The 27,874-nt window shown below is 35.7% G+C and overlaps 1 protein-coding gene across 2 annotated transcripts; it reads right to left on the bottom strand.

The window, feature by feature from the left end:
* Window positions 1-27,694, bottom strand: VTA1 (vesicle trafficking 1). Of its 2 annotated transcripts, none has more exons than XM_052679829.1 (8): window positions 27,519-27,694; window positions 18,620-18,714; window positions 16,599-16,726; window positions 15,897-15,972; window positions 13,727-13,838; window positions 8,965-9,141; window positions 7,612-7,692; window positions 1-1,652 (listed from the first exon to the last, which is right to left on the bottom strand). In XM_052679829.1, exons 1-8 carry the CDS (start codon window positions 27,625-27,627, stop codon window positions 1,507-1,509), a joined length of 924 nt encoding a protein of 307 aa, XP_052535789.1. In that variant the 5' UTR covers window positions 27,628-27,694; the 3' UTR covers window positions 1-1,506. The 2 variants fall into 2 exon arrangements, with proteins under 2 accessions (XP_052535789.1, XP_052535798.1); XM_052679838.1 differs by lacking the exon at window positions 27,519-27,694 and adding an exon at window positions 19,513-21,013.
* Window positions 27,695-27,874: the final 180 nt, after the last annotated feature.

The following is a 27,874-nucleotide window of genomic DNA, read 5'->3' as shown; positions in this document are numbered from 1 at the left end:
TTGTCAAAAAAAGTTTCAGACAGATTTATTCTAAACATCCCAAGCCAATTAAAATCTAATCCAAATCACTATCCAGATTAGCACACCATACCAACAAAGCCATGCCCGCAGCAGAAAGCAAAACACAAGCAGTTCCAGAGGTGTTCTATTATATCTAGCTTAAAGCTACATCAACAGATGTTGCACTACCCTTCTCAAAGTTGTTGACAAACAGACTCAATCTGCTGTCATAAAATGATACCATCAGCTAGGTTTCAGTGCACGCTTATGCTTGATTTTATTTTCCTCAACTTTCTGCTTTGAGTTTCAGACGCATTTAAGATGCTGCAAAAACAGTGCAGTTACAAATGATGTGCATTCGATCCAAGAGCTTGGAAAGATAGACATATCAGACAATCCGACGTTAAAAGATATTGCATAAATCAGACATACTTTGTGGTGAACTCAATTCCTATGTCATGCCAGTTAAAAGACTACTAAGTCCTTCTTTCAAACTGCAAGGATGAATTCTTAACAACCAAGAGCCCTAAAATAGCAGGAGCACACTTAGAAAAAGACTACAAATTCTATTTCCAAGATATTTTAATTAGTTCCCAAGTCCAAATAGCCTCTACAACATAGCAGATAGAAAGAATATTAGCTGGGAATACAAACTTCTAGATCACTAATACCAAAGATGAACCAAATGGTTGAACCATCCTTCGATTCAGTTTATTAAAGAGATGAAACATCTATGAAGTAAATCTCCCTAAAAGCTCACGCAGGGACAGCTCTCTGTCCCTGGTTTCAGGATCATCTCCACTAAATATCAGTACTTTCTCTTTGTTAACCATACATAAACAAAATTCCCAGTGTTCATGCAAAGAACCAATGATCAAGACTGCATGCAGCAGTCCACTCGGTGGTGGTTGGGTTGGAATGCAATCAAAATTACTCTCCTTGATGTATCAAGAAATGTTTTCAATGCATGTATTAAAATAATATACAAATAACCTCAAGTCCTGTTTAACTTTATGTCTCAGAGGATACTCCAATAATTTAGGTATGGAAAAAAGTCCTGTGTATGTGCCAGTCTTCTTACATGCTTTCTTTTCTGGAGGAAGTTGTGAATTTTGTTACCATTTTAAAGCTATTTAAACTTCTTAGATAATTGTTTGAAAAAAATGAAAGCAGAGCCAGAATTTCAACAGAACATTGTAATGTTCAACCTTTCTGCAGATTTGATATTTCCCAGACTGATAATCTAAATATTGAAATATGAACTCTACCTCTTAATCAGTGTTCACAGTACATTCTTTAGTATTTTGCTTACATCAAACAACTGCATTCATATGCTCCTAGCTCCACTGTTTTTAAAATGAAGAGTCCTACTGACACTGAAAGAGTGATTTCATTACCATAGGTGATTAGATGGAGAGCTTCTGTATATTTCCACTCCCCTAACGGGTACAGTAATAAGCTGTTAGTTCTTCAGGCAAATGGCATGAATCTGTTGGATTAAAGGCTTTATTCTTTGCCCGTAATCAGTAACTTGAGAGCCTTCTGTAGATTCTGTACAGCAGTGCTCACATCTTCATATTGCAAAGCACTGCCAGCATATTTGCAGTATTTTTGAGCTCTGGCAAAGTCCTCTGGAGTCAAACGGACTTCCCCTGCAAAAACATAATTACAACATTATTATGTTTTACTTACATTTGCAGTAATATTAAAAAAAGCAAGATGATACTTGTGGTAATACTACGAATATCACTTCTTTGCTGCTGGTATTTTAAGAAATCAGAGACCCTTTCAAAACATTGTTCTTTTATATAATCCAGTGCCTTTCAGAAGTAAGTCAATACCTTTGAGAAAGATTCGCTCTTTAGCTAAAGTAGCAAAAAAAGAACATTTTAACAATAAGATATCTGTAATCATATAAACACCTGCAAGAAACAAGGAAAGTGTTTTTTGTGCTACAATATAATTAGTTTGTGCCCTCCTTCAGAAACACCACAACCTTAGAAACTGTTCCCTCTACACTGGAATAGATTTTCAATTTGTGGAAACATTCTCACTGAGATGTTTTTGCACATATTATATTTTTGCTTTATCCGAGTAATGTTCATGTTACAATTTTAGGTAAGTTAACCAGAAACAGCATTGATCCCACTACATTTCCCAATTTTTTTTTTAATACTGGAAAAAAAAATTCTCATAACGAAGTATAGAACAATTAAGTGTTATTAGAATATTTCCTTGACATAATCACAACACATGTATTCAATGTTCTAAAAACAGTAGTAGGGACTTGGTATAAAATTGGTTATACAAAGGCCTAGTTCTCTAAGTGTAGATTTTTCACCTTAAGCAAGGACATGAATATACTTCAGTGCATTTTATAAAGTACAATCATAGTTAGCCAGATTTTTTCTTTCAAGATAAAACTCTGTACTGTGAGAACACTTACTGAAGTATCTGAGTTCTTATCAGGAAATATCTTTACTATTTGCTTTCTCCTTTCCCAATCTTACTATTTAAAGACAGCTTTTGAACAAATAAAAGGGAAAACCCGGGAATATTAAAAACTAGACTGGTTTGCTGCTTTTTAAAACAACCATATCCCAGTAAAAAGCAGGACGGTAAGTGCTTTCAAGATTAATTTTATCTTTTTAATTTATTTATTTTTAATGCACACTAGAAAATCACTTATTTTCCCTTCAATAAATAAATCTGACCACAAAATAACTACTGAGCACTGAGGCACATAACAACTCGGTGGGCTCATTTGCACTGCAGTGTATATTAGTTTACTGCCAAATAAGTGAAACCACATTAAAATCTCTTAAAATACACAAACATGGGAAAATACGCGTGAGGGAGGGCATAATTATGAGCAGCACACACTTCGGTTATTTCTAACTTAAATAAAGTCACAGAACTAAAAGCAGCTGGGGTCAATCTGTGACCACATTACTGAACATCTTTAAGAAATCTGAAAGACCAAGTTCCTCTCAAAGTAGCTTTATGCTGTGATGCCAAAAGAAACTAAAAAATCATTCTTTAAAACCAGGCCAAGGCATCAGTCCACTATTCAACTAATTTACTGGAAGGAAGCCTAAATTCACCAGTCTAATCTTATTTTTGCAGTATGAGCTCTACTAATGTTTTGCTGGCATAACGATTTATTTATTATGAAATCTAGTTCAAATGCTATTATGACATAACTTGAGGGAAAAAAATCAACTTCAATTTATAAACCGAACTTTACACAGTGTTGATCTTTTGACGTGTTCAGTGGCCTCAGCTCCTATTGGAGTCAGCACCTCACAATGGACAGGCAGAATAGAAAAACAGCTGCTTTCTAAAATTTTCAAAATAATGCAAAATTTAACTACAATATCTGTACTAAAATTGAAAGTATCACCTCAAAAGTAAATAACTTTGGTTCATACATTGTTTAATAGCTTTGCAGACAAGGAACAACACCCTGGGGGTCTCAGCGGCCATGAGGAACACATGCCAAAAACATGATCTTGCAGAGAAGGCTGGCTAATGGTATCTTTACCTGCACTAGGAGGAGCATTGTCAGCTGATCAAAGGAAATAATTATTTCCATCTACTTAATACTGGGGAGGCTACATCCGTGCCCAATTCTGGATTCCCCAGCACAAAGTGAGACATAGAGCTAATGGAGAATACAATGAAGGGTCATGAAGCTGATAATGAGACTGGAGCATCTTTCATATGAGGAAAAGCTGAGAGAGATGGGACTCTTCAACCCAGAGAAGAAAAGGGTCAGAGGGATCTTATCAGTACAGATAAATAAATGAAGAGCATCAGTAAGGAAGATGGAGTCTATAAGCTCTTCAGGTGGTGTTCAGTGACTAGAGCAGAGATGACAGGCACAAACTAAAAAACAAAGAGTTCCAATGTGCATATTAGGGAACACGTTTTTGACTGTGAGAGTGGCCAGGATTGCCACAGGTTGTCCAGAAAGATTGTGGAGTCTCCCTACTTGGGGATCTTTAAAAGCCACTTAGATATGGTCCCAAGCAACATGCTATAGGAGGCACTGCTTGAGCAGGGAGGTGGGACCAGATGGACCTAGAATTCCCTTCCAACCTCAACCAACCTGTGAGATGGGAAAAAGTATATTGCACTCATCCTGAAACTCACATCTGAAATCATTAGTAATCACACTTAATTCCGAACTGACAAATGGAATCCGTAACTAATGTTAAAAGCCATTATGTTTTAGTTTAAGAGAAACTCAAAGTAAAAACAAAAAGTCAATTTTACTAGATATGCTGAAAATTGTGTTGAGAAAGAAAGCACCTTCATATTAATGTATTTTATATGATGTATCTACATCTCCCTGATATCCTTTCCTATTCATATTTTCCTTTTCATGAAATTGTCCAAATACAAGGCAGCTGGTTAAAGAATATTTTAATAAAATCAGTGTAACTTGTAATATAAATACAGTGATGCCAAATATAATTAATTTTTATCAAAATCTGATGCTCTTTTTTTTTCCTATTAAAGCAGGTAAGACATTCAAGATAATTCCCCGAAGAATTTTTCTTAAGATCATGAAAATACATAAAATGTGTTTATTACTTCTACTCTGTGCATGGAAAAGCAAACATTATTATAAATGCAACCAGAATGGACAAATGGTTTCTCTATACTATGCCACCTGTGGAAGGAAGCATACACTAATGTAAGAACATCTTATAAAAACTCTGTGTAGTACAATTATGAATGAATTTAGTGTTAGCAAAATCTAGAGTTAACAAATTTTTAAAATGAATTAGACCAGAGAAATTCATGAGCATATATTACAAAGTTCTAAATAGCTCTGCATTTTGTTAGTAGACATAGTGTGCTATGCTTAACTGAATAAGCTTTGATATTTTCAAAAGCCAGTGTAAAACTCTAAAATCTGCTCTCACAGGACAGGGCTCTTATTGCAGGATTTGTGCTAACTAAAATCAAAGGAATACTCTAACTAAATTTTCTTTTGATAAATATTCCAGTTTTTTCCACATAAGCATTAATCAGATTGCTTCTCTCATGTTATGGGTTAGAAAGAAAATATGTAATTTATTTTAAAAATATACATTTGATCTTCCTACCACAGAGTCTTCCAGGAGTATGTGGAATATCCTGTTTGGCTACGTCTATACTAGTACATTAAACAGTGCCAGGGAATGTGTCTCAGAACTTGAACTTGATTTTGCACTGTTGAACTGCTGGAACAGATTGCGGTTTGGTTTTGGCCTATGACAACTAGCACTTTCCCAAACAGTTCCTGGGCAAGATTCATGGTTAGAGCATGCTAAAGACCATTCAATATTGGCAGCCTTGATTAACTACCTTGTTTAGAAGGTTTAAAAGTTTAATAGTATGGATGTGAGTTGTTCTGTGCCATCTGCTCTCAATGTCAAATATTTTCAGGCATGTTTAATTTATACAGATATTTATACAGCTATTTTGTCTAAATTGTGGAGCAAACTGTTGTATTCTACTAGCTGTATGGATCAGCTGGAGAGAAACAGTTATTTCCCTTTCTCTCCCTAAGGCAACTTCAGTTCCATAGGAACAGTGCTTATCAAGGTATAACCTCAATATGCAGCCAAGACAGCTATAATATATCTTGCAATTCAGCAACTGGAAAGGGTCCCCCCGTTTTGCAAGCCTGTTGTGAAATACTGGCATTTCCTAATCTACATACAGGAGAAGGAACAGGCTATAATAGAGCATAGTATTTTGGGTATAAAAGGGAATCCTTAGCAATAGGTGGAGAATGACAATGTTGTTCTTACTATTTGAAGGGAGGATGTTTTGGGAACATCAGGCATGTGTGGCAGGACGGAGACAAGCAAGTAACCATGCCTTCCATTGCTCTCAAAATGCTTAATTCTATGCATGCAAACAAAATTGTTACTATATAAAATCTATATACCTTCTCAAGCTCTTGCATACCTGAGACACTATTTTCTAAGCTTTCACAACCATATATTTGCATGGAAATGCAGGGTATGCATTTCCAAAACATTCTCTAACATCACATGCTGTTACAAGACCCAAACTTGTAGTGATACAACAAGACATGTACAGAGGAGGAATGAAGGCATGCAAATACTATACGAGATCAATTTACAGATTCATCACTATGCTTATCAAGGGTATCGATATCCTAATTACAGCTGAGCAGTTATTATAAATTATCAGAAGCACAGAGTATCTTAATTCACTCAATTCATTTTCATTTGTATTTATGTTTATTGAATCAAGTTATTACAGGCTAGAGGGAACAATGTACTGATACACTGTCCAGACACCAAATAACGTAACTTCTAATACTTAACAATGATTTAAAATTTAATTTAAAATTGACATTTTTGTCATTTAGAATTAAATATTCAAACCAATAAACAACTATGACCAGCATTTTCATAGTGGTTATCAAAAAAGCTTTTTAGAATAACTGTCTAGATTATCATGATCAGTTGATTATGTATGAAAGCTCTGCCACCAAACTTGCTTTTTAAGTAGCAGTTCTTATGGTAAATATTAAATAAAGCCTTTAGCTGTTTTCATTAAGTAGCGACCAAAACTCCCACCACAACCCCTAGAATTGCAAAGCCATCACCAAGATTAAATGGTTCAGTGACTGGTTAGAGGTTTTCAATAAAGTGAGCTAACTGTAACAAGAGACATTAATATGCCAGACAGAAACAATAAGATGTACCTTTCATTATTCAAGAGAACGCTAAAAGCAAATCTGAATATTTCAAAGATAATTATTGTCATTTTTCTTCTAAAGACATCTTTGACAAAAATAGCTCCTTATATTAGGTCTTCACATCCTTAAGCATTCTTATGACAAATGACTAAAGTCAAGTTAAACAATGAATTCCTACTGTTGCATTCCACTGATTAAAATGCTTTTTCAGTGAAGCTGCCATTTTTAAAGACAGAAGTAAAATTCAGACAATTAGGTTAGTAGTGACTCTACATCAAAGAGAAACAACATTTAAAGGATAAAAACCTTGATTCAATGGTAAATCAAAACAAGATCATAATGCTTCACTGTACTATTTTGTTTAATATAAAGTTTACTTATAATCAACATGCACTGCTGGTACAGAACACAGCAAGTACACTGCAATAAAAACCACCACTGGAATGTTTTTCTTGATTATTCATTGAAATGAACAAATAATTTACAAATTAACCCTGAAGAAGTAATTGTAAGGAAAGAGAATGTGTACTAATTACCAAAAATAGAATTTAGAAAGGTTATCGGGAATACAGACTTTGTTGAGTGCAGCAAACTTTATCTCAGAAACAACAATGGAGAAAGCTAACACAATGCCAGCTTATTGGCTTGAAAAGTAAAAAAAAAATAAAAAAAACAAAAAAAAATCAGATAACACTATCAGAATATTTAGATGATGTCCATTCTTTTTAACATTTATGAACTGTAAGCATTCTGGTAACTTTATTTCTGGTGACTTTATTTCTCAAAATTCTTTTAAGTGTTGCAAATTAAACTATTAGGAAGCTGGAGGAGGCAGAGAGAGGCACACTCACGCACAGGCAATACAAATGCCACCATCTTACCTGCAGACTGAGCACTGTAAAGGGAAGGATCTACTAGAGGAATATTTTGAGGAGAAGGTTGAATGGTATTAGTCGTCACTCCTGTAAATTAATGCAGACAATTGGAACAGGGTTATTTCTATTTGTAGACTTTAGTAGTACACCAAAAAGTATGAAAATGAGAACAGGTAAACTTAATGATTCAATGATTTTTAACTTAAGCAGTAGATGGCTCCTAAAGTCTTAAAGTCTGTAGCTAATAATCTTAAAACATTGTTGACCAGGAATGTTTTATAAAACAGCATGAAGAATTTACAGGCTCTCACTCATGTTATCAGTACAGTATTTCACAGGAATTTAACTTTCAAGTGTTAAACAAATTAAGAAAATATTAGTCCAAAAATATATGGTTTTCCCTAGTGTACTGAGAAAAATCTGTTAAGGAACAGTATGACTGAACTCTTGTAACTGGAAGTTTATATGCCACCTCTTAATACTACAGAGAAGCTATTTTTAAAGCCTCATGTCTGCCATCTTGTACTTAGCAGCAAGCTAAGTCCTCCCTAATTCCTTTGGAAACAATTGGTGAGAATACAGAAGCTAGATTTGAAAGGGAAACATTGGTGCTAGAAGAAATAACACAGTGAGGTTAAAAATAAGTAATGCAAAAAAATATATGTGTTTCAACAGGAAACATATTCCATAGTTTTCAGATCTGGCAAAAAACAAACAGTAAAACATTTACTTAGACAGAATACAGCAAACAACACGCCTCCAGATTTCCCCCCTTCCCCCTCCCTACTCCCCCCCCCCCAAAAAAAAAACACAATAAACAACTATCTGAAGGATTTCCCTTTGATAAAGCTGAAATAAAGAGCATCCTGAACTTTTAATAGGGTGAAACATTCTTAAAATTACATTCTTTAAATAAGGAGAGGAGATGTGTGAGAAATCCATCTTGTTCTTTTAATACAAAAATACATCTCAACAATCAAATGATCATCAAGATTGAAACTAAGAGCTTCTCACTTGCTAATCTTATTATTATTATATGGCAATGGGAGGTGGAAAAATTGTACGTTCACAAGTATCTAAAAATAAAATCTTTTTTTTTTTTCTTTTTAATGCAGCTACTGGAAACAACTTTGGCTTTTAAAGAACATGTTTTGGGGCCAAAATTGATAGAAAACAAGATGGAGGTGTCAATACATCTATCAGTATATTTCCTATGGCATTTTTACAGTATTACTGTATGAGGTTGCTTTTGACATAAAACATCTACATTATTTTATTTTATATATGATGGAAAGAAGGCTATGATGGAGTTTGCCTCTTAATAAAGGCATAAATTCTTTGCATGTGATTGTCATATACCTGTGTTATGAGGTACTTCAGCTGGAGTATTGGCTGGTGCATGGGCACCTGGTGGAACATGTATGCCAGTGAAATTACTAGTTGGTGTGTTGTTAGCTTCATACGTAGATGATGATGATGTTGGTTGATTTATTCCACTCTGGTGAGAAGATGACCCTGCCTCTTCTCTTTCAAGATCTGTCAAGATGACATAAAACAGAAATGAATCCAACTCTTTTGTCTAAACACTTGAAAACTTACATGCCTTTAATAAACATTCCTAGTTAGCAGAAAAATGGAACCACCACAATGCAATATAGAACATTCAATAAACAAAATCACTTATTTTTGATTTGGCAAAGTTAAAAGGAAATCTGTTTTTGAGAATGAGGGAGCAGGAAAAAACATGCTTTCACTGTACACAGTATCACAACTAAAATAAATTACCCCAAATTTCTTGTCCAGACTTTAAAACTCTTTTTTCTGACCCCTACGGCCCTCATCTGTCTCTTCAGTTCCATTTTTCTCTCAGGACTTCTTCTTCCACATCTGCAATCCCTTGCCCCACACTTGCCTATGTCTTAAACTACCTTGTGATCTTTTCACCAAAGCATTCTGAGTATCATCTTCAAAGTTCCTCAGTAGCTAGTTCACAGTTTTTAGTTACTCCTGCAAAAGCACAATGGTACCCAACTCTAGTTAATTTTCACTGCCTCCTAATTTCCTCATCAAGGATTGCCTCATTTCAATGCTACTTTTTTTTCCTCTTCTCCTTCCTGGTTGTCTCTTCCGGCCCACCCTCCATGTCTGGACTTGTGTATCCTCTGTTTGTGAGTCTGGAAGCTTTTTCCTAACCCAGGCCAGTCTAGAGACTTGTAAATGCCAGCTTCCTATCCACACTGGATCTGAAATACAACTTCAGGAAAGTTCTCTCTGCCTTAGGATTCCCCATGTACGTGGAACCTTTGGAGAATTCTGCTGTAAAAGTCTAGCAAGCCTAAGTACGTGTAAACTGCAATTTCATAAAAGCTCAGAACTTGGGCCAAACACAGGCAGATTTTCTTAGAGACAGGAAAAGCCCATCCCTGAGAAATGGGAAAGAAAAAACATCCAATCTCTTGCCAACTTCTTTCTCCAAGTTTCAAGTCCTCACAGAGACTATCCATCTCATTCTCTCTGATCTCTTTTCAGAAACAATAATAGTGACTGAAATTAATAAAATGAAAAATAAAACTGAAAAAAAAATGAACAACCATAGGCAATATTGGCCATGGAAGATAGGAACTCAATTGGTTGAAGTCTGGCAATGTTAGAAAAGTAAAAAAATAAAAATGTTGAAAGTGTTTGCTATCCTTAATACCAATGCCTGTAAGAGGTAAATTCACAAGAGGGCAATATACTTTTATTCAGGCATATGCATGAAGATCAAGCTCAAACGTTTGCTCATTGTGCAATTATTAAATGTTGAACAGTATTAAAAGTAGCTTTGTTTAAATTAATGCTTGTTAGGTATTTAAAGTGCCCAAATGTCACAGTGTAGTAAGTATTCTTTCTGTAAAGTAAATATTTAAAATATTATTAATCAAAGATTAAATATTAAGACCATGTTGACTTATGTCCTTGCAGTATTCCTTAACAGTTTTAATAGTAGTGGTAAATAAAAGGTTTTCAGGCTGGTGGAAAAGAATTTTTTAATTCAACAATTGCTCATAAGTTCTGTGATAAGAATATCCATACAATTATTGAGAAATATGCACATTTCCAGAGAATGCATGCTAAAAAATTAGGGAATTAACATCTCAAAAAGCAGTACTGGCCTGTAAAAGAGTGACACAATTGCTTTGCATTCATTTTCAGCTCCAGTCAAGTCTCTTGTCTTGGACCCTCATCAGACTTTGTGCTTGGATCCTAGTATAATGGATCCATGGGATCTTCAGATTTTCCTCAGAGCCACGGTACACTCACACTATCTTTCTGCTGTTTGATAAATTATTAAAGCTAAGACTTTCTGGAATAAGACTGATATCCCTGGTTCTAAAACAAAATGTCCAAAGATAATTCTACAAGCATAAAAGATTCTCTAGGTATTCGCTGTTAACCATACAGATTAAATCTATTAAATTTCTGGTAAATTTCATTGCCTCAAACTGCTAGCAATTTTGAGATAAAACCTAATTCACAGAAATAAGCAGAAGGTAGGCATGCAGAAGTGGAACAAACCTCAAAAAGTTAACTTTTATGCTTTGATATGAACTGTGCCAGAAGCTGAGATGTTTAACACGCTCAGAAAATCTTCAGTGAAAGCATTCCATTCTCCACTATTTTAAAAACAAAATCTAACCTGAATTACGTTTCTATTATTTCATTATACAAACACACACTGAATTTGGACAAATACATTTGGAGATTTAAAATTAACCTCAGCAAAATATTACTATCAGACTATTTGTCTTAATAGACTGTTTTTTTAATTGTTACATATTTTTTTTTTTTTAATCCACATTGCAAAATACAGAGACAGCAAAATTCAATAATTGATCAGATTGGTAATTAAAATCAGAGACATCTGTATTTTGAAACAAGGAGTTTAGAGGCTGACAGGAAAGATAAATAACTAATCCACAGCATCAGTACATAGAGACGCATGCTTTATGTGAGAAGACTGTATGTTGAGTGCAAATGTTTCCCCCATTTTGTCTTGATTGGAATGTCTTATTTATATTACAAACTATTATGCCTTATAGTATACAGACTTTGTCCAGAGTAATGAAGCACTAAAAGTAACTTAAATTCAACATCCCAGAGCACTAAATTGAAAACTAACAAAATTTACTTGTAAAGAGTCCAGAGATTTATAAACGTACATTTTTTGCCATCATCTACTAATTTTATTTTGAAAACATTTTATTTTCCTCATTGTCCTGTAATGTCCTCTCCAGCTTGAAGGTTGCTAAAAGATGTAGAATGTGAGGTTCTTTTTGGAACACCACTTCTCTGTCTCCCCTTTTTCTTTTTTTCCCTATCGTGTTGAGAAAAAAAACCAAAATCCTTTTACAGCTCACATACTTTTCTTTCAACTAGTTGGGACATAAAGGTTTCCTGGAACTCTGCAATATAAATGTAAAATGTTATATATTGCAATGAAATTGGTTCAATATTGCAATGAAATTGGACAATACATTTTACTGTAACTATACTGAGACTACTCAAGAAGTCTGTCCCATTAGAAATTAAAATTTCAATTTTCCCATTAGGATAATCTCCTTTTTGATGACCTGGGGCTACTGCTACATGACCTTTATATGTACTCTACAACTTGTATTCCAAATGCATTAATAACTCATGCATGTCATTTTAAAGTTTCCATTGTGGCAATCTGACAAAACATCCATAAATCCAGCAGAACCATACAAAGCATGCCTATGTTACTGTAAAAACATCTCCTAGAGTTACAGTATAGTTTTCAAGAATCACAAAGAAAATAACACTTTGGAAAAAAATGGTAATTTGTCAAGCTATAGAGACCTACTTTCACTCTGTTTAAACATGCTTTTTCCACTAGCAAAGGAAGGAAGAGAATGAGCAAGCAGAAAGGAATGGGGAAGGTCCAGTTGTACACTCAAACAATGTTTCTTTTCTTCTAATGATGCACAAAGTAAGAACTGACACTTTGTTTTTTATGCATCTTTAATAAAAAAATAATTAGCAAAAATTTTTCTTAAATCTTTGTTGTGGAAAGCATTATGGCCAACTACACTATAGAGGTAAATTCAAAAAATGAACAGTAAGAGGTATTTTCATTTACCTGCCCAGAAGATAAAAAATTATCTTACTATATGAAGTATAGCTTAACAAATAGAAAGACTTTGCTGAATTGGATATATTGTAGACTTCCTATGAACACTTTTGTAAATTTTAGCTCGTTCAGCTAAAATTTAGCTTCTTCGTCTCCATGTTATGAAAGCAACAATCTTCACCTTTTCACTTTCAATGATCTGCAATATGGACTAAGGTTACAAATCTGAATTCTGTTTTCCCTCCAATAATACTTTATTCTGCAGTCCTGAATAAGTCAGCTACTTTGGCCTGTACATTAAGAAAATGACAAAAAATACCGTCTACTGCTGCTGAGAACCAGTTATCGTATACAAGTTGCATAAATAATTTTTTTTTAGCCAAAGAGATGTAGTCTTTGCTTATAAATATATTTTTCACAATTAGAAATCATTGTATATAATCTGGTGAGCTTTGTAAACATTCCTATAGCTATGAACTTAATCACTAAAAATCACTCATTTAAAGCTTTAGCATCCACTATCAAAGACTTTTTGTCATATCTTCTCCACCGTATTCTAAAGAAATTGGTGTAATCTGTCTTACAAAGATGTGGTGATGTTTGCACATGTAGTTGCGTCATAGGTCTTGCACTGCAGCTGCAACACCAGTTAAAAACAAACAAAAAACTGCCTTGAAAAAGATCACACGTTGAAGAAAGACTAAGTTTGATAATGCTTGATTTGAAATATAGCTATGACAAGACTGAAACATAAGACATTGCATAAGATCTCCATTCCAGTGACCAAATATGAAGGGTATCTTTAAGTAAGGAAAAAATGATAACCAGTAGCTTGGTAGTCAAACTGCAACATACTCTATTTGATCACAAAATATGAACTTGCATCAGCCAAAGCACCATGTAGCCAGTTCACTACCAAGTCAGATTTATCTCCTCTACAGAGGAAAGAGCCCTCAGCTTTTAAGAAGAAAAAATGGAAATACATACCAAAAGTCTCTCCTTCCATTCCAATAGGTCCAGGCTGAGGAGTCTCTCCATTTTTCAAGCAGTTATGAATGTATGCTGCTTTCCACCTGGCATACTTTCTGTGCTGAACATTCTGGGAAAGGTAAATGGCCAGTTATTTTAATCACTCACTTCTTTGACTTAATGTATTCAAGGAAGTATCATAACAGGTTGGTACAATGGAATATATTTTTTCTATTGCTTCTCCTTCCATTTCTGCAATAATTTTGAATCTAGGATATTCCATCCACCTGTGCATATTGAAAAAAATTGCAATTTTTTAAAACCTGTATTTTTCATCCAGACAAGAGATTATTAAAATGCTGGCACGTGAAGCTCATTTAAGGATAATGCATGAGAAATTAATATGTGAATTAAAACATATATAAAAAGAACAGCTCTAGTAGGATCTCAGAATGAAATGAAAATGCAGAGATCTTCAATTAGTACAGTATATCAGAACAAGGAAATCAATAATACAAACATCATCTAGCGTGGAAGTCAGTGCACTGCATAGTTATTACTGATACATTTTTTTTACATATATCTCCATAAACTTTATTATTTTAATCTGAAGTAAATAATCATCTGAAACAGAGTGCAAATTCCAATCACAGCGTTGAATTTTTTAAAATTACATTATTTTAAATTACAAGTAGGTATTTGAAACCATTAAAACAGAAAGGTTGGTGTAGCTGTGGACTAATATGGTATGTACAGGATATTCTAGATATAAAATATTTTAATATAATATCTTTATAACACTACTTAAACCAGATGAAAGACATCAGCAAGAAATAATAGGCTGTTCATTGCAAGGCTGAATGTGAGGCATCTTTATATAGGATGTCTAGTCTCTTTATTCCAAACAGGACATTAAATAGTTTGGGACCAACATAACCAGATCTTGTCACGGGCTTAGAAAGCTAAAGAACTTTTGTTTGTAAGGAAATTCTACTAGCGGAAGAAGAGAATCCTATAGCACTCATGCATACAAGAAATAAAAATACTTTTTGATTAGCTATGCAGATTTAGTTGGCCTGACAAATATTAAGCACTTATGTGATCAGCACTTGCTGATTCTATTGCAAACTGTGCAGTATCACTGTTTTTCCTTATTTATTTTTCAAGGTTTTATCCTTCCTTTGGCAGTTTTTGAAAATTGTCTCCACCAGTCACAGAATTGAATCACAGAATTGTAGGGGTTGGAAGGACCTCCAGAGATCATCGTGTCCAACCCCCAAGTCCCCAGTCAGCAGTAACTTTCCCTATTTTTTTCTCTTTGACAGAAGTTATCAACAATACCCCTACATTTCCAAAGTGAGTTTCTTATTCAATTAATTTAGCAAACAACACTTCCATTTTAATTCTCAGAACAAGGAATACTTTATTAAGAATATCTGCTCCACCATATCCAATATTAATTCTCCTGTGGAACACAAACAACAGAGAGCTGACGAGACAACTAACTGAAAAGTTTGCTTTAAAACTTTTATTAAGTACGTTTTAATAAGAGGAATTGCAATCTTGTTCATCAGTTCTGGAAAACTTCTTTGACTGCACATGTTTTGCTAAAGAATGCTAAAACAAATCTATGCTTCTTTGTTAGAGAGTAATTTTTAAATATTCATGTCCAAATGGTCAGGCATCAATCCTTTTTTTTTTTTAAAGTAAATTCATGCCCTTCCAACTTAACATACCACCTTTTAATAGTAAAATTTATTATAACACCAAAAATATCTATTTTAGCTAAAATTGTATATAATTCCAACTCAGTAATTAGCATTAGAGATCTTGCTTGTAGGATGAAAAGGGGAAGGTGGAACAGGTAGGAACCTTGCAACATTTCTCCCTATAATCATTCTCATTTGACATAATCCTGTATTCATGAGGCATTACTGATATTATTAGTATATTTTTAAGACATGAAGCATCTTCTAAAAGACAACTGTTATCTAACATTTCATATAATTTGAAATGCTTACTTCAATTTCTTATGATTTAGTAACATGAATTTGATTACAGAATTACAATGTATGTTCTCTGAAGCTCATATTCATGAACTATTTTCAAAAAATTGCAGAATTATAACAGTAACTTGAAACTGTGCTAGGAAAAGCAATCAACTTACACCAAAATCCCTAATACTTACCTCTTCAGAGAGCTCCCCAAATACTGTCAGAACATCTATCAGGAGACTGGCAGTGTAAAAGGACTTTATCATGTTTCTGTAAAAAAGAAAGCATTTCATTACCTCGGTAATATCATCTTCTTAGGATTACTTTTTGTCAACTGGCATTTTAGATTGGCTAGTTTCAAATAGATTGTCACTAATATTTTCTTTTAATCTGATGCCACAAGATTTACTTCATGATGTCTATATTTAGGAATACACTGAGAAGTCTCATGATCACTATGAAGAATTCTTCAGCAATTTTTAAGGCAGGTCATAAGTTCTGCACTTAGTTTCTAATTTGGAATGTTCAATATAGGACATTGGACATCCTGTACTACCTAGGAAAAAGTCCAGCCAAATCATCAGCGTGCTGTAGTGACCACTATAACTCAAACAACACACATCATCACAAACATTTCAATATACAATTTCCATATATTTAACTAAGTTCAGTATCAGTTTACGTTCAGTATTATGTTTTAGAAGGTTCACCAGTATGTGAGCAAACCACTTCAATAACACAAGATGAAGGATACCAGTTAAATGGTCAAGTTAGATACCAAAATAGTAACAAACGGATTTTTCTGAGAGATGAATGCCCAATTCCTGCTTGCAGTCAAATTAACAAGAGCTTGGATAGATCTTAATTCTTACAACAGAGCAAAGATTTTCACCTACTTATGAAACTGCCCAGCTCTGTCTTCATTGTCTGCATATAAAAACATTTTCAAAGCATAATTCTCCACATGAGCAGAACCAACAATTTCCTGAGTAATTGCTTCATTATCACCAAATTGTTTTTTCATCTGAAAAAAAAAAGGTTGAAAAAAATACATTCATTACATTATTAGACCCTAGCACTTTAATCTAAGTCAAATATAAGAAGCAGCTGCTGATTTAGTACAACTGAAAAGAGAAACCATAAACACTAACTATTTTTAAGATCTCCAACTTCTAACATAACAAATGCTAAAGCACCATGCCAAAGAGCAAGTACGTTGTTTTAGAGAGAAAAATATTAAGTAACTCTTCATACTATCTTCTAGTCCTTTAAAAGAAAAATTGAATCTTAAAACAAACACAATGATATGTAACCATAACATTCTGAAGGAATAGCTACGGATATTTTTCCCCTTACTATCCAAAAGACCAAGTGTTCTGAAGCATGTATCACAATTAAGCACAGTTCAAATTATAAAGTACGGTTTGTAAAGGTACTGAAGGGCAGAGTCATTAAATATCATCTCTTTTGCAAAGTATTCCACAGCAGTACATTATATCTTTCACCAAGTCCAAGCCCCACCTTAACTGATCTAGTGACCTATGGATTTACTGGAATTTTCAGTCTAAGCAGCGTACTTCATTTGAAAGACCTCTTTTCAAATACGCTGGACTACAAGAATCCCCACGCTTCCTAATAAAAATCAGCAAAGCAAATAACCCACTAACAGTTACAACAGGTGGATTTACAGCTTCTGAATAGGCTTACTGTTTGAATATAAGGAAATCTCAGGTCATCCTCAGAGGACAAAAACAGGAACACTGCATGATATTAACCGGTAATCTTTATTTTGCCAAGATTTAAAAACAGTATCTGAATGGCTGTTATTTTTCAGAGTGAGCATGAGGAACATTCAATCATGCAAGCTGTATTTCCATAATATTATTCTCTTGTCAACTTTTTAATACATAGAACGTTTTAAAAAAATATGTCAGTAGTGAAAAAATAAACTTTGTAAGGGGTATTTCAAATCTGTTGACTTTTGTCAAACTCATACTCAATATACTTTTCAGTAATTATTCACTTTACAAATTATAGTGCACAGAAGAAAAACAAAATTACACTTCATAAGTTGCAGGATATATATATATTTGAAACAAAATATTTAATATTTAATTACACAGATTTAGAATAGTATGAAATTTTTTGTAAATAAAAACATTGAGTAATTTCCACATGTATCTACATCATTTTATTCTCTGCTACTATATAATTCAGGATCATTTGCAGTTGTAAGTTTCTGTCTTAATCCATAAAATAATCAATGACAACAAGCCACAGAAAGCTGCAAGAACCATTAGAGCAGATCTGCAACACCCCTTTGTGCCCCCTGCTGGTACAGGCAGACTGAAACTGGTTGCTATTAAATTACTGTAGAAGTACTACTGACATATTAACTTGTCAATATGCTCATGCTTCCCAGCTCTCAAAATGCTTCATTTTACCTGCTCCAAAGCATTCTGTCCTGTTTTCCATCACCTGGCTACATGAAAGGAACTGATGTCTTAGCACCAGCTGTCACAATTTTATCAGTAATTCAGGGATTAAATTATAGGTTTTTCTAATCTTTCATAATTTGAACAGGAGTAACCAAATACTGAAGGCAGATTTGTTTGCTGCAGTATCAAAAGGGATAATATAAGCCTTCAACAGGAAGTTAAATTTATGCTCATGCATGCTTACACATGCACATATATACAAACATACATATATATACACATACACGCACAGTTTTATCTCCTCCTTTATTATTACACACAACCCACATTCTTACAGTACGTCCTCACACAGAACAGTTGCACCAATGAATGCTGACAGAGAAAAGACAGCATTTGGAGAAGCCTCATTAGTCATTAAAATACCATGAATATTAAAATATCATGAACAATTTCAGAGAACAACAATAGATTCTACTTACAGCTTCCAACTGATCCATAAGTTTAGATAAAAATTTGCGGCATTCTGGGGTTTTACTATCAATCTTCATCCCTGTTTGCATTGCATACAAACGACCTTAAAGTAGACAAAACACAGAAGAAAAAAATCAAGAGTGCGTGAGTAGCTAAGGCAAAACCCACAGCTCAGTAAACAAACTGCATTCCCCATCATATCCGAAAGACAGATTCAACAATGAAGCAATACACGAGTACAGTGAAGCTAAGCACTGACAGGTAGATATAGTCAAACTTCCAGAGATACGTAGGTTGCTTCAAAAGTATTTGTCTTAGTTTCAGCTGGGATGGAATTGTTTTCTTTGGAGATAACACGCTGATGTTATAGTTGCTGCTGAGCCAAGGCCTTTTGCAGTGAAGGGCCTATGGAGCTGGAACGGAAAAGAATTAGGGCAGCTGAATTAAACTGGACAAAGGGATATTCCATACCATATGACATCATGTGGAAGGAGTTCTGAAGCAGGTAGGGGCTCATCTCACTCTCTTTTGCTGCTTGGGAGGCTAGGTGGGCATCAGTCAGGGATGGTGAGCAATTGCTTGTGCATCACTTGTTAAACGCATTTCATATGTACATGTATATACACATACACACACACAGTCAATTATTTTTCTTTTCCTTTTCTCTATCTTAGTAAATAGTTTTATCTCAACCCAAGGGTTTTGCTTTGTTTTTCTGATTCTCTTCCCTATCCCACTGGGAAGGGGGGAATGTGTTGACTGTATGGTGCTCAGCCACCTGCCTGGTTAAACCACAACAGCATTCCTCCTATTTATTTTCATGGAAACTACAGAGACAAAGAGCACAATAACACTGATAGAGCCAATCCTCAGCTACAAAACTATTTTTCAACATATTCACCACCATTAGCCATGCATCTTCTACCAGCGATGAACAAGAACCTGCATGTCATGCTGCACCAGTGGAAGTGATCCACTGTAGCCACCGCTGAAACACATCACCCACTCCCTCACTGTGCTCACATCCACAATTTGGTTCCTCCAGAAACATTCAGCAAGTGTTGATGAATGTCAATAGGTGTCATTTTTTCTCCATTGAGGAATTCAGTGACACACCTTTGCTTCACAAGCATCTCCACAACAGATGTCATTTTCAGGCTGCCCCTCTGCTGCCATCTGATGCACAGCAACAGTATAGTCAAGAAGGTTCAACTTCTACTGCCATACCACCAACATCCATCTCCATTGCATAGGTCAACATAATAAAATAGGAAGCATTGCTTTTGAAGCAGCTCTCACATCAGGAAATACTATTTCTGAACATATTCCTACAATGAGAATTCCTGCTGATTTCAAATGGATGTCTGTATCACCATGATGCAATACTACCTGCTCTACTAAATAAACATTATCCTCCTATGCAACTCTTTAAAATATAAGCTTCGAGTCAATTGAACACAAATGGCTTTCATACAACTCTCATGTGTGTATATACACACACACACACATACACACACACACACACAGTGTAAAGACATGCCTCAAAAAAGGAACTTAATGTAGAAGGAACTAATCAGCTTTCTAAGCAAACCTGATGTTTAAATCAGACAAAACAGCCTTTACAGACCTTTCCCTATGTGTAAAGTTTCCAGGCTTTCCTATGACTTTAAGAATGAATGATTACCATTCTCTAATTAAAACAAATGAACAGAATTACCAAAAGCTATGAATATAATGTAAGCACACAGCAGAACTTTATATGCTTTGGAAAATAGCAGATAAAGCCAAATAAGCATTATTTACTAGAATTAAAATACACAGACAAGGATAACATACAGGTCATTCAGTAACCAAGCGGAGAACATTCTTCCACAAAACCACTCTAATTTAACTCTCATGCTTAATGGTCAAGGAAGTCCTGCAAACTACTTTCAAAAGCAGATCCTAATGGCACATCCTAATGCCTCTACCCTTCAAAGGATTTGTGCTAGGGAACATTAACTGCCTCACAGCTTTATCACCTCTTAACTTTCAAGCAGCTCATCATACAGACATAAAAAGAAATAGAAAGAGCCTATCTTCTTCCTCCCAGGAAATATACGTATAAAACCATCTGCACCTAACCTGATGCTTCCTGTGAAACAAAACACTATATCCTCAAAAGTTTGCCTGCATTTTCTGTCCATTATTAGCTTGTCAAATAACATAAGATCTCTATATATCTCTATCTACGTCCTGCTTGTAAGCATCTCAATTTAATTCTTTTTTCTATATTTTAACAGTAGTATTTCATGCTTCATATACAACACTCAAGCCAAATACATTCCTTATATAGGACAGTAAAGCTGAAGAACTTTTGAACATTAAAGCTGTTGGGTTGTCCAATCATTTAAAGACATAACAACAACAACAACAACAAAAACACAAAAAAACAACAACCCAAATCAAAACCAAAGGACTTGTGCTCTCTAATGCCCACTCTTATGTTAATAATTGGTGAAACAAGAGAGTACCTTTCTACTCAAGTTTTCCATAAAGAATAACCATTTAAAATTCTACTCCAAGTCAAAATTCAGGAACAAATTAAGGCCATGAAGAACTGAAAGAACTCATCTTGACCAATGAAAGTTTTTGCTGTGTAGTTATTATACAATGCTAATATTAAATTAACTACTGATATGTAGCTATTTATCTTCAGGATGTCATGTTAATATTTACATTATGCAGTTGATATGTGTAAATTTGAAATTATATTCTAAAGAAATCAAAACACAGAAAGACAGCTTGATAAAACAAACAAAAGATTGTCCTTTGCTACTCTGCCTTTGGGAGGCCCTAGAGTACTGCATCCAGGCCCCAGAACAAGACAGATACAGAACTGGAGTGGGTCCAGAAGAGAGCCATGAGGATGACCACAGGGCTGGAGCACCTCTTCTATGAAGAAAGAACGAAAGAGCCAGGCTTGTTAAGCCTGGAGAACAGAAGGCTCTGGGGAGATCTCACTGTAGCCTTCCATTACTTGGAAGGTGCTTATAAGCAGGAGGAAGACTGTTTTTTTGCATAGTCTGACAGTGATAGGACAAGAGGCTTTTAAACCAGAAGGGAGCTTGGTAACTTCTGATACTAAATTTCATCAGTTAGAAGCCAATGTGCTGAAAAGTCTGATATAAAAAGATAATTAAAACAATGCTTTGTGGCCGCAAAAAATTTTCAAGATTTTAAAGCCTAAATAAAGCATTCAGAAAATGCAGCCACTCTTGAAAATAAGTGAACTGTAACTGTAATCTGTATTCAGCTCTATATCTATAAAATCTCTATATCATCTTTGTGATGAAGGCTTAGAACACCAGAGAACAAACACACAAATACAATTACTAGGGCTTTTATAGATCAGTGCATAGAACAGCTTTTAAGTGCATAATCTGCATTTACAACCCACATTTTTTGTTTCCTTTATCCAAACCAAGCAGCAAAAAAGATCTTCAGGTGGCCAACAAAAGGAGCAGATGCATAAATAAAGGGACAAAAGAGGCAAAGACAACAACATTCTGCTTATATCTAAATGTTAATATTTTAAGCAGAGCTAAAGTCACTTGCAATTTTTGACACACAAAGACAGAACTGTTTCACCAATCATTAACTAAAGAGGGTTTGCACTCAGTTTGCAGACAGGACATTTATCTTCAAATTCATAAAGACTTGGCAAGCAGTCATTCTCAGAAAAATGTTTTGCCAAGGCAACTACAAAATTTATGTCTTGATTTGTTGCCCTTAATCTTTGTTCTGTAAATACTAAGTGTGGGTGTGCTGGAAGGAATTATACAGCAAGCTTTACAAAAACCTCTCTGCTTTTATTTGTCACGAAATACCATGTTATTTTTCCTTTGCTAATGCACAGCACAATTTTAGAGAGAGTATTTTGTCTTCAGTATGTGCTAGCCATTCATTCCTAACACACATTAAGTTATTTCAGATTTATATTTGGGTAACAACTGAAACTCCTCCCACTCCCACTTTAAACTAGCCATGCCAACTAAAAATACTGGAGAACAACACATTGATTCCATATACTCATTTCTGTCCTATTATCTAGCTTTTACCTGGTCTACCAGAATTTAAAGATTATTGTTCTTTTCCCCCCATCTGATTATCTTCTAATACTGAAAAAGAAGTTTATGTCGGGAATACTCTTAATATTCTTTCCACTCACTTATCATACAATTATAGTAAATATTAACAAAATCATTTCTATTAAGTTTTCTTCATTTTTGAATTCCAATTAAGAGATGAAGGCATTTTTACTCTGCAATATATATTATTCATCCATATTCTACACCTTTCTCTTCATGCCATCAAACCACTGACAAAAGAAAAAAGTTTGTTAACCGGCACAGAAAAGCAACAGCCTCAATAGAAACGTGGGCAGCAGGGGACATAAAAACCATGAACTTGGATTGTACTCAAAGAATTTTCATAAAGAATGCATCAAATGTAGAAAATGAATTACTCTTGCTTTCATGAACATACCACTTTCTGCATGAAGATTATGAATAAATGCTGTTTCTCCATGGCCAACTCAAAGTTTTTGAAGTAAGAGACATTAAAATAGATTCAAGAGCATTGACAAAGTTTGAAAAGTTTTACACATCCTCTCCATTATATGATACTGAAGGAAATTGGCAAAAGTGAAAGCAAGTATTAGGCTGTTAGCATCAACTCAAAATCTGAAACTTTCCAGAGAATACAAATTAGTTACTTATTTTCAAGTGAAATTAGTTGAAGGAGAAATCTAGCAAAGGAAGAGAAGTGTGGGCCACAGGGAAAGAGGCAACAGCACAAAATTTCACTAAGAAAGTCTTTGTATAGCTTTTGCTCTCAGTACTTTCTTCTCTCTTTATTCTAATTAATATAATGAAATTAAAATAGAAAAACTACCTCGACTATAGAATCTGTAGTAATTGAGATCTCAAGAGGGCAAAAGTAGAAGGCAGACACTTTGGACCAGTTGTGCTCAAGTCATACGGATAAAACAGCTTTTAGTGATTAGATCACAATTTGAAGCACTTCTGCAGAATGCCTTCCAGTTTTATTAAAACCAGAAGAAATCTATTTTACGCACACAAACTACTCTGTGAAGTGAACCAAAGCACTCTAAAGGGGTATGACTGTGAATTACGTTTCCAAAATGCACTTGTGCTTCCTGACCTTACCTGCCTACAGCATCCTGTGCTGCGCTAGAAGCACTACCAGTAGGCTCAGGGATTTGATCCCTCTCATTTACAAAGGACTAGTGAGACAAGAGTGCTGGGGCCAGTTCTGGGCTTCCGAAGACAAGAGGCAACTGAAGGGCCAAAAAGACAATAAAAGGACTAAGAGCATCTTTCTTACCAGAAAGAGCAGAACTGGGACTGCTAAGCCTTGAGAACGCTCAGGGTATCAGCTATTGCTTTTCTGATTTGAGAAGGGAACTTTAAAAAAAATTAACAGTATTTTAATCATAAATTAGACAGCAAATCTATATTCCCAAAGTTCTGACTCTGTCATATTCCATATACTGTTTTGTCCTTTTTTCCTCCTATAGAATTGTGTTGTTTAGAATTGGTTTACATTGAAAAGAGTATTTCATGGATGTCTGATTAAACCTGAAATTTACAGTCAAATTTAACAGATGGGTATTTCTACTAAGAGCTGAATGACTTTTGATTTAAGACTAGCTTTGGGGAGGAAAAAAAAAATTAAAAAATCAACAACAAAAACCCAAATATTTCCTTTGCTTTTCTCTCTCACAAAGTCCCATTAAAAAAACAAACAACCATCAACACAATACCAATATTCTTCAGATGGACTTTTATTGTGCTTTTGTATACGAAGAATTTGAGGTTTTCTTCACACCTTTTTAGATAGATCAAGTCTACTGATTTGCATTAATGAATTCTGAAATGTACCATACTGAAGAACAAAAACAATCACAGTCCTGCTTTGCAGAAGCTACTAAAATAGGATTTCATGCTGCACTGACATTGGGTTTTAGGACCCAATGTAAATTGCACTGTAGGTTGCATATCACTTAGCACCTATGTTTTTTTTGGCAACTCACTGGTGCTGTCAACGTTTTCTTTAATTAAAACATCAATGAACAACAAGTACGCAAGTATTAACTAAACAGCACAACCAACCATCTTTGAAAAGATTTACTACTCCAACACTACCGAATGCGTGAATAAATGGCTATTAAGAAAATGTTTGCTGTAAGTATGTATGCAGATGTTTTCAGAAGACAGAGCTACCTCTCAAACCATGCAGTCCTTCAAAAAAGTAACTTTTCAATAAAACTGCAGCATAGTTTAGAGACTGCTTCAGTAATTAGGCAGACAAGGCATTTTTTATCAAAGCCTGCCTCCTTGTGTTTGCACCACAACATCTTCAAAGTAAAGAGTCACACTCATTTCAGTTTTGTTTCTGTGTTGTTTGTTTGTTTGTTTGTTTTTAAAAACTTATTTTACTTACTACAAGTCACATATTCTTTTGGCTGGGCAATCTATGTAGCCTAACTTCCTGGTATCCCCTTATACCTATTCAATCAACTGAAAACATGACCCTGACATGAAACACCTACAGTATGACTTTAATCAATAAAATAATAAGAACTGTGAAAAAAGTGTCAGGTGGAACAGTACAGATATTAACAGAAAGTGTTGATTATAACAGTCCTGAACACTTCATTAACTACAAATTTCTGATCTAAGAGGAGAATCATCTTGTGAGATTATCGTGTACAAATCAACAGCTAATTGATGGTATGTGAATTTGAATGCCCAAAAACGTGGTGAAGCGTGAAGGGTTTGCAAGGAATATGCAGAACCACAAGAAATAAAACCGGATCTTAATTTCAGCAGTATTTCTAGAAAGTAAAACATTAAATGTGGTAAGCTGCACAACAGCATCCATGTTATTCTGTAGTATTTTATTTTTCATATTGAAAACAATATGGTTGCCCAAAAAACACAAAGCACCCTTACTGCTGCTATCCGTATTGTCTAAAACAGAGGTTAACAACTACCAAATCATATTTTCTTTAAATTAACACAAGCCAGCAATATCAAAATGAATGAATTCTGCTTTCTCCCCACGCTTGTTCCTTGGCTTTACACGAGAACAGCTGTGTAAGCAGCAGTGCAATGGGCCCAGCCGAAATATCTTGTTGTTGTCCACCATACAATTACACAAAGATTTGCCTCAAGTATCTTTAGAGTAGGAATGTGAAGCCAGAGTAATACAATGTCTTCCTTGGGTGGCAGTTCTGGTTTATGCTAACTTAATGCTTCAGATGAACTCAAAAAAAAAAAAAAAAAAGTGAGAGAAAGTTTAAAGTGATATATGCCAAAGAAATGTGCAACTGCCATACAAAATACACCTTTGGCATCAATAGATGCTGAAGATATACAGGATATTAACATGAGCACTAAGTAGTTCCTTCTGACATTTTATTGCTGTGGTACAGACAGTAATATTTCAGGTTGGAAATACATCTTACCAGAATTCAGTTCCTTCTAGTATTCAAATCAGCTTCTGTAACAGCTCTTACTTTCAGAAATATACAAGTAGAATTAAAAAACACATACCCAATACATATTCACACTCAAAACAACAGTGCCATGAAGACGTTATCATTAGGAGGAAAACTTTTGGCTGTGGATGACCCACTGGTGGCAATAGTCCAAAACTAAAAACACCTTAACTCACATCTCCAGTCTGACAGTTGCATTCAGCATATTACTGAGTTGTAGACGTTCCCCCTCATGCAGCAGCTATGCAAGCAGCCCTCTGGCAGAACTGCAGCACTGTCCCATCACATGAGCTTGTACCACAGAGTCCTGTCAGCTGACTGCTGTACCTCACCTCCAGTCTGGCCTTGCCATATACCTGTTTCACACAGACACACACAGCAGTGCTGTGCTGGTGCATTCCAGAACACAGGTAGCTTTTCTCACACAATTTGTTACTGAAAATATATACACCCCTTCTGAAGTGTATTTCAAAAGCTCAAAACAAAGATGTTCTGAACCTTTTTTCAAGTCAGAAATATTTCTTTCTTTTAGCTCTATGTAAAATAAATATATTGAAAAAAGAAAACCACATAAAGACTTCTGCTGACTGCAGTTTGAACCTATTTATGACCTGTTAGCTTTAGGGATCTTTCAAGCGTTGTCATCAACTGTGACATAGATGTTGAAGGTGACTTAGAACAGTCTGACATTTCCTGGTAAGAGGTGTAAATCCTTGAGAAAGGAAGGCTCACAGCTCACACCCTGACAATCAGTGGATTAGACGGGTTAGTCTGAAAGACTTACGTAGGAGAGAATGATTTTTGCTCTTCTCATTGCAATGAAATTGAATAAAACCGAGCCACTTCTCCCTGCTTCAAGAACCCCAAAGAAGTATCAGTACTAGCCTGACAGAAAATAAGCATCATTAAGGTTGAAGACTCTCGATTCCAAGTTGCTTACTCAGCAACAGATCACGCAGGAGGCCTTTTCAGCAGGAGAAAATCTCTGAAAAGACCCCCGGGTTAGTTTTGCAAGATATCTGCTAGAACTATCTTAAGGCAGAATGCATTTGCTCTACATACGTGGGCACAAACACCTATCAGGCTTCAGACCTATCTGCTACGATGCTTATCCCTCAGAAACAGAAGAACAGCGCACTGAGGCTTGCTACCGGGAAGAGCACGGCACCGCCCCAAAAGGAGGGCCCGACCCGAACCCAGCGAGCCCCACCGGCGGCGGAAGGGGAGCGCTGCGCCGGGACCAACTGCCGCTGCCCGGGGGAGAGGCGGGGTGGGGCGGGACGCGACCAGCTGGGCCTGGGGCAGGCGGTACGGCGCAGCGCTGCGACCGCAGCACTCACAGTAATACGCTACCACCGGCTCGCGCTTGTCCAGCTCCTGCGCGGTCCGCAGATGGTGCTGGATGCTCTTGAACTGCGGCGGCAGCGGGGGAAGCGCCGTGGCTGCCATCGCGCGGCGACCACAACAACAACGGGCAGCGCCTGCTCTCGCTCTTGAGCTTGGAGCCGGTCGCTTCCGCTTCCGGCGCGGGGCGTCGGGACGCGTGCGCGGGGCTGCTGATGGCGCGGCTCCCGGAAAGAGCGCCCCCTGCTGGGCGGGAGGCGTGATGCGTCGCCTGCTAGCTAACTGCGGCCCAGCCCATGTCGGGATCCTGGTGGCCCTAGTAAGCGTGTCCGGAGGACGAGAACATGAACAA

The sequence above is a fragment of the Tympanuchus pallidicinctus genome, unplaced genomic scaffold (genome assembly GCF_026119805.1).
Source record: "Tympanuchus pallidicinctus isolate F22 unplaced genomic scaffold, pur_lepc_1.0 scaffold1, whole genome shotgun sequence".
Classification (NCBI taxonomy): Eukaryota; Metazoa; Chordata; class Aves; order Galliformes; family Phasianidae; genus Tympanuchus; species Tympanuchus pallidicinctus.
Note: the sequence above shows the minus strand (reverse complement) of the source record. Positions and strands in the feature narration are given on the sequence as shown.

Bases quoted from the DNA above. Each gene is read 5' to 3' on its own strand.
- VTA1 (XM_052679829.1), bottom strand. From the start codon at position 27,627: ATGGCAGCCACGGCGCTTCCCCCGCTGCCGCCGCAGTTCAAGAGCATC. The intron at 18,715-27,518 runs GTGAGTGCTGCG...GTCTACTTTAAG, and splicing joins GCCGGTGGTAGCGTATTACT to GTCGTTTGTATGCAATGCAA. The intron at 7,693-8,964 runs GTATATGACAAT...ATTAATTTACAG, and splicing joins TGAAGTACCTCATAACACAG to GAGTGACGACTAATACCATT.